The sequence below is a fragment of the Dacryopinax primogenitus genome (genome assembly GCF_000292625.1).
Source record: "Dacryopinax primogenitus strain DJM-731 SS1 chromosome Unknown DACRYscaffold_5, whole genome shotgun sequence".
In the NCBI taxonomy this organism is placed as follows: Eukaryota; Fungi; Basidiomycota; class Dacrymycetes; order Dacrymycetales; family Dacrymycetaceae; genus Dacryopinax; species Dacryopinax primogenitus.
This window is the reverse complement of record NW_024467202.1, coordinates 1485468-1492030: the sequence shown is the minus strand read 5'-3', so window position 1 is coordinate 1492030 and position 6563 is coordinate 1485468. Positions and strand designations below refer to the sequence as shown.

The following is a 6563-nucleotide window of genomic DNA, read 5'->3' as shown; positions in this document are numbered from 1 at the left end:
ACCCTAACCCTAACCCTAACCCTAACCCTAACCCTAACCCTAACCCTAACCCTAACCCTAACCCTAACCCTAACCCTAACCCTAACCCTAACCCTAACCCTAACCCTAACCCTAAGGGTCACGCTACCCAAACCCTCGCTGCGCAGCCAAGTGTGAGCCATCAGTACAGGTACAACAGCGTGCAAGCAAGTACAACCAACGAAACAGTCGGGGGGAGTGCACAAAACACCGGGGATGGGTTTGGGAATGAGTAGCCTTGTACTGGTATGCCTTGTACCCCCCGCTGCAACGTGCACCATAATGTCTGGACGGAGGATGTCACAAGACACAATGTCGAGATATTATTACATACGTCCTAAGGTCTTGGCATTGTCGGCATCCCGCAAGCTTCCGAATAATGGACACCAAACGTGCCAGGCAATCGAATGGCCGTTGTAAAAGTACAAACTGACAAGTTACACGTTCAGTTGTTGGATGATGGAGTCTGCCGGCGTGCGGAACCGTGCCCTACATTGGGTGTTACGCCCTCTAACCCGGCTTCTTCAATCCACTTCCTAAGATTTTTTCTACGATGCACACTCAACTCCTTTGCCTCTCTTCTCGCCTCGGCCAGTGCGTGTGATGCTGAGGCGTGATGTGCGTCCAATCGTTCTTTGGCAGAAAAGGGAGAATAGATGAGTACAACTGACCCAAGGATGGCCTAGATCGCCCGTTAGAGCAAAGGGACATGGCGATTTGAGGAGGCACACCAATATTGTTACAACAAAGAACACGTCGCCGTTCCCTACGTCCATTGAACCCTCCTCGAGAGAATGGTAGGCATATTGCTGCCGTCTTGTGGGGTTGTAATTCGGGTACCCATGCTGTGTCTGCCGCCGATGAAGCTCTTTTAGATAAGCAGGGTTACGGTTGCTCTTCAAAATTTCGTACGCTTTCGCGATGGCCTTGAAGCGTTCTTGGCGAACATTATCCGGTTCATGTCGGCAGACAGGCGAGTCAGGATGATGGAGGCGGACCAGCTCATAATCTACCGTTGCAGTGAGTTATCTCATAAGACGAAAGGGAAGATGGGTGGACGAACATCTCTCTTTTATTTCATCTTGGGTTGCCGTGCGAGGAAGGTGAAATATTTCGTAGGGTGTTGGGTGACCATGAGAAGGATATGACAAGTCGAGCGTAGCTGCTCTTGTGACCAGAGATGTCGAGAATGAGCGGAAAGCGTTTGCGGACGATCTACAGCATACGGTTGCACGGAGCATGAGGCATGTAAGAGGTAGTTAGTAGGTTTTGATTGATTGATGGAAATGAGCTAATGATAAGAAAATCCAAGGGGTGGTGGTTGATGCAAAGAAGAGAAAGCAGCCGATAATATGGCCGAATTAGCCTCGGTCATAGAGACGGTTGTGTCCTGTGCCGAGAGAAGGGCTCATTCAGGCTCCGCACCCTCGGATGATAAGTTGGACCTCATCCCCACAGCGCCCTTTCCTCCTCTGAACGTCGGCAGAGTCCGCAGTCCGCAGTCCGCCCTCCTTTCTCTTTTACTCTATGCGACAGCTCTTGTTGCCCAATCCTCAGTCAATACACAGACAGCGAATGGTCCTCCTCCTCCTCTGATATTCTCGCTATAAACCCTCTCTTTTCTGTCATTTCTGTCAATCGTCATGGGGCGACGCAAGATCGAGATTCAGCCCATTCAGGTACAATCCCTTTAACTTCACGAAACGCGAACCTCATGAACATCATCTATAGCATGACCGAAACCGTTCTGTCACCTTCCTCAAAGTGTGTGCTTTGATGCCTCCCATCTCCAGAGCGTTTTGTTGACTGGGACGCAGCGAAAGAATGGATTGTTCAAGAAGGCGTATGAGCTAGGCGTTCTCTGCTCTGCCGATGTGAGTATAGGACATCCAAACTACATTCGACCGGTGCTGATTCTTTCAGGTGGCAGTTATTGTATTCGGTCAGCACTTACAGCTGCGCAGGATCAACTACCCTTAATTTGTTCCTAAAAATTAGGACACAACCACAAACTCTATGAATATTGTTCGACCGACATCAACGCCCTGCTTACTCGTCAACGGGAGGTATGTCGAGCTTGCCCAGTCCATTGCAGGCTCTCGTTGACACAGTTAATAGTACAGTGGCGATCGTGACACCAAAGGGCCCTCCGACTTCTCCACTGACAAAGGCGACGGTGCGGACGATGACAGCGACTCAGGTGGTGAGGTGACCGCCGCCAAAGGCAAAATGAGTCAAAGTAGGCCCAAAGGCAAAGGATCGACCGGTGGGGAAAGCCAGCTCTTGGCGCCTGAAGGCCGCTTCGCTGTTCCTCCTCCACTTCCTAACCCCGAACCCCCTTCATCTCGGCCCATCAAACGAGAAGAGCCACCGCCTATCATTACCTCCATCAACGCTCCCCCACCTCCGATGGCCAATTCTGTCCGAAACACGGCCATGCCCTCTTCTGCCGGTCCTGCTCGCTGGCACAGCGATAACGGATTCTCGGCCCACGGCAGCTCAAACGGTCCAACATCCATTCCGCATTCGTATGATCCTCGGAGTGAGGAGTGGCCGAGGCCGCACATCACGGACAGAAGACCATCTTGGTCCAATGCAATGCCATCCTCAGGTGTACCGGGTTCGAACAGCCCGCTCAATGTTTGTACTTATGTTCTGACATATCAGGATCCATCTCACTTTCGGACAGACGCTCTATCAGCCTCCGCACCTCACCCAGCCGCCAATTTCGCGGCCCGTGAATTTGTTGACTCCTGCACATTCCCACCCTGCGCCGCTCAACGAAATCCTTGCTGCGCATCCTCAGCTCGCGCAACAGCTCGGTTCCTCTGCATCACCGAACCCCGGTTTTGGAAACAGCTCGACACTTCACGACCTGTACAATAATCCCATCTTCCAACCGTTAGCGTCACAAGGTCCTTCAACGTCTTCTGATCAGTCCCTCGACATGGACTGGACCATGTCTCGAAGTCTACAGTCCCAGAGCCAGCCTCATAATGCCATAACTCGGGAGTTTCCCTCCCACCAACCCGACAATCTGCCCCCCGACCTTTCCTGGCTAGAAGCGCTGGGTCAAGGCGACAGAGGGGGATCGGAACCGTGGTCTTTTGGAGATAGTCGAGACAGGGTAGGAATCCCGAAAGCCACTACGCCTATGGTTTATACACCCTCTTTCGCCGAGACTGCCCTGAAACGCCCGTTGTCATCCACAACCCCCATATCTCCCCCAGAAACCGGTGGTACCCCCCATCAGGAACAAGACAATGACATTGGCGCAGAGAACACATTCGGGATTCTAGAAGCGGATCTGGGTGTAGCAAAAAGAGCACGAATTCAATAATATTATCAGAGCGTTCTATGGACATTACTCCGGAAGTTTCCGTCCCATCAGCCTTGCTGTATTTCTATGGTATCCTCTTTAGGATGTGTTTCCATGTCGTGTAGTACCCTCGGGTCACTGGATTCGGTAATAGATGGAGTTGGATGCTAGTTCGCCCCAAGTTGTGCAAGACAAAGTAGGCAGTCGCAGTCGAAACCCCACGTTTGTCTGAGTTGCTTCCTCCTGTCATCGACGCCCATCTCCTCCGGTGCAGTGTCACCAAGGTAGCTGATGCGCAACTCCTCATCGGAACCAATATCTCGATTGGTCTGGAAAACCCATGCGCGACCTGGAGTGTCTTTGCGAATATTTGGCTGGCAGGAGTGGTTAAAGTAGGATGCTGAGGGCCAAACACCATATCCTAGAAACTCGGACTCGGAACCATGGGTTTGTGAACGAATCCCAAAAGAGTTACAAGCGTCTCGAGTATAGAAGCGAAGTGCGTTAAGTGCCGTGCAGTACGGTAAGAGCGACAGAGGAAGAATGCAGAGAAGAAGATGCAAGGCGGCGATGTGTCTCTTGATGGGCGATTCGGACTTCAGGTATAACGATATGCTGGGTTGAAGCTCTAGCAGGGCCTGCCACGTCGGTGGTATGGGTCTCGAAGAGGATTCGTCGTATGGGCCCGCGCGGTGGAGTGACAAAATACCCGTGAGCAGAAGAAACGCATCATCTTCATCTGTATTGCGTAGAGCTGCTTGCTGCGATTCTCGGAGAAGGCGCCGTTGAGCTTTACTTGGCTGTTCTTCGAACCGTGCATTTGTTATTGATACTGCCTTGTCGTTGCCGTCGGACCAAATGTTCTCAATCTCGTCTTTTGATGAAGAGTTCTTGATTAGAACGACTGGGGGTGTTTTTTCCTTGCTTCGTGCTCGTCGGAAAGTTGTTAGTGCCTGATCGAGAGCGATCCAAGCCTCTATTCCGATGTTTCCCATCTTTTCGTGCCATTTCTGGTAGCATTCTTCGGAGCAGAACCAAGCTACCCCACGTCGTGTCTTTTTGTCGTCTATTTCGTAAGAGATTGGCCATCTCTTGCCATTATCGTAGGCAAAACACCAATCGCAAACTTCATGGCGAAAAGGTTGCAGAATCACATGAGCTATGGGTTCCGCAGATTCCAGGACTATGGTGTTGGCAGGAATTCCGGCGTTGGAAAACATGCCACGTCCAGCCCAAGTTGCCTCACGAATTGTGTAGTGTTCTGACGAGCTTTGCGGTTCGAGCATTACTGCATTAGCATCCAATAAGGTTCCCATAACACGTGCCGCAGAGGATGGATTTGAGTGTTTCGATGTGACAAGAAGAGGTCATCAGCGAACGATCAAAAAGTTTCGTCAACTCCAAATCATCAATCACAAGGGGCTCATTGGTTACCGTCAAGGATCCGTCACGCGCACCTGATTTAGACGCCCCAAGCAGTGACCGCAGCACGTTCAAACAACGTCCAACGTTGTCTCCCTCAACCACCTCAAACACAACGATCAACTAGGCTGGACGACGAACACCTTTCAAGAGGCTCCTCTGACTTGGAGCGATGTCGAGCTTGGATATCCCCTCCCTCATTCCTCTCCCAGAATCATCGACGGCGACCCCACAGACGCCGTCTCCGAATGCGTCTAACGATCACCTAGCCAGTCTGCTTACCCACGCCGCTTCCAACTCGATCTTTGCACCTGAGTCGTCTATGGCTAAGGCTCCTATTACTCCCACAAGGCCAATCCCTATACCTGGCTTGAGAACTCCCCAGTCCCCTGAATTCGGCTCGTTTGTTGCGAGTGCGCATTACGAACCCTTGGGCGTCCACGAGCTGCTATCATTCGAGCCACCTCAGCTAGACGTAGATCCTATCAAGGAAGACTTCTTTGATCGAGCTCATGAACGCGTGAAAGACCGCAAAGAGCGCGTCGTACGCGAACTCATCGAGCATGAAGACGAGCCGATGTACTGGCATCCACGCCAGGTCGTCACAACACCGGAGGGAGTCGAGGCAGAACCGTCTTTAGAAACGTCGCCGACCGCTGTTTCGCCACCGCTCAGCGATCTCAGCATGTCTCCCTCCTCTGAAGCATCTCATCCACGACTCTCTCGGGAAGAACGTGCAACCGATCCTGGACCTTCGACGGCGACCACGACGGCCGCCGAAAGGCACGTTGCACGATCAAGGTCGCGAGACAGCTCGCCATCCACATCTCCCTCACGTTACGACAGCTTGAGGCGGACTTTTTCTCGTGGCGTTGCATCCTTATTTTCTCATGCTGCTGCAAGTCCCCCTCTTGCCTCGTCTGTACCCAAAAACCCACAAATGTCTACCTCTCCCAAACCTTACGCGCCGTCTATTGCCTCATCACTCTCGTCTACCTGGGCTCACAGCTCTCCATTTGCTGCGCACCATCATCCAACAGCCCCGCCGACTGGAGCCCCTGGCTTTTGGGAGCCAGAATTCGACTGGGACAAAGGGGATTGGCGCTCCGACCCTTCCATTACTGACTCGAAGCGGCGCCTCCTGACGGAAAAGGTTGATCTACGAGGGCGGGGCTTGCAAACGTCTCCGGTTCTCCTCGCAGAAGTTGCAGCTTTGATCAGACCTTGGTTGCCCCCGTTAGCTCGACTACCTAAGTCCTGGACGCTTCTGTACTCCCTCGACCAGCATGGCATCTCAATTCACACCTTCTATCGCGAAATTGCGAAGTCATTCGAACCTCCGAATCCGAGCATTGGAGGGTGTGTTCTTGCTGTGCGAGACGAGCGAGGAGGTGTGTTTGGAGTGTGGATTGGAGAAAAGATCAGGATGGGCGGAGGCTCGTATTATGGCAGTGGAGAAAGTTTCCTCTGGAAGCTGGTTGTTCTGCCCAAGGGTGAGGAGGCAGGAAGCATTAAGGTATTCAAATGGAGTGGGAAGAACGATTACGTCGCCCTTTGCGAAGATGACTATATATCGTTCGGCGGAGGGTGCGTGTTGTTTTGTGCTTTTGTGCATACAACGGAGCCATGCTAACTTAACATAGTGATGGTCGAACAGGGCTGTATCTAGACTCGGCGTTTGATCGAGGTTATTCTGAAAGATGTCCTTGCTTTGAGAACGAGCCGCTTTGCTACACCACTGATGGAGTCAAGGGTCGATTTTCGTGCGTCGGACTGGAGGTATGGCGAGTGGGTTTATAGAGTC

At 52.1% G+C, this 6563-nt stretch overlaps 4 protein-coding genes across 4 annotated transcripts; 2 read left to right on the top strand and 2 right to left on the bottom strand.

The window, feature by feature from the left end:
* Positions 1 to 325: 325 nt before the first annotated feature.
* On the bottom strand, positions 326 to 1325 carry DACRYDRAFT_21325 (DnaJ-domain-containing protein). Its single transcript, XM_040772341.1, has 3 exons — positions 1082 to 1325; positions 750 to 1027; positions 326 to 700 (listed from the first exon to the last, which is right to left on the bottom strand). The coding sequence occupies exons 1-3, from the start codon at positions 1257 to 1259 to the stop codon at positions 464 to 466; spliced, it is 693 nt and encodes a 230-aa protein (XP_040630841.1). The 5' UTR covers positions 1260 to 1325; the 3' UTR covers positions 326 to 463.
* A 336-nt stretch (positions 1326 to 1661) lies between these two features.
* DACRYDRAFT_49314 (SRF-like protein) lies at positions 1662 to 2153 on the top strand (the record flags this gene model as incomplete). Its single annotated transcript, XM_040774891.1, has 5 exons — positions 1662 to 1697; positions 1750 to 1782; positions 1836 to 1892; positions 1942 to 1960; positions 2017 to 2153. The coding sequence occupies 5 exons, from the start codon at positions 1662 to 1664 to the stop codon at positions 2151 to 2153; spliced, it is 282 nt and encodes a 93-aa protein (XP_040630840.1).
* A 1363-nt stretch (positions 2154 to 3516) lies between these two features.
* Positions 3517 to 3843, bottom strand: DACRYDRAFT_30942 (uncharacterized protein; the record flags this gene model as incomplete). Its single annotated transcript, XM_040774343.1, has 1 exon — positions 3517 to 3843. A coding segment is annotated over one exon (327 nt), but the record flags the coding sequence as incomplete, so codon positions are not given.
* Positions 3844 to 5699: 1856 nt separating this feature from the next.
* Positions 5700 to 6559, top strand: DACRYDRAFT_49850 (TLD-domain-containing protein; the record flags this gene model as incomplete). The annotated part of the gene is made up of 2 exons (XM_040774946.1): positions 5700 to 6346; positions 6403 to 6559. 2 exons carry the CDS (start codon positions 5700 to 5702, stop codon positions 6557 to 6559), a joined length of 804 nt encoding a protein of 267 aa, XP_040630838.1.
* Between the last annotated feature and the right edge of the window lie 4 nt (positions 6560 to 6563).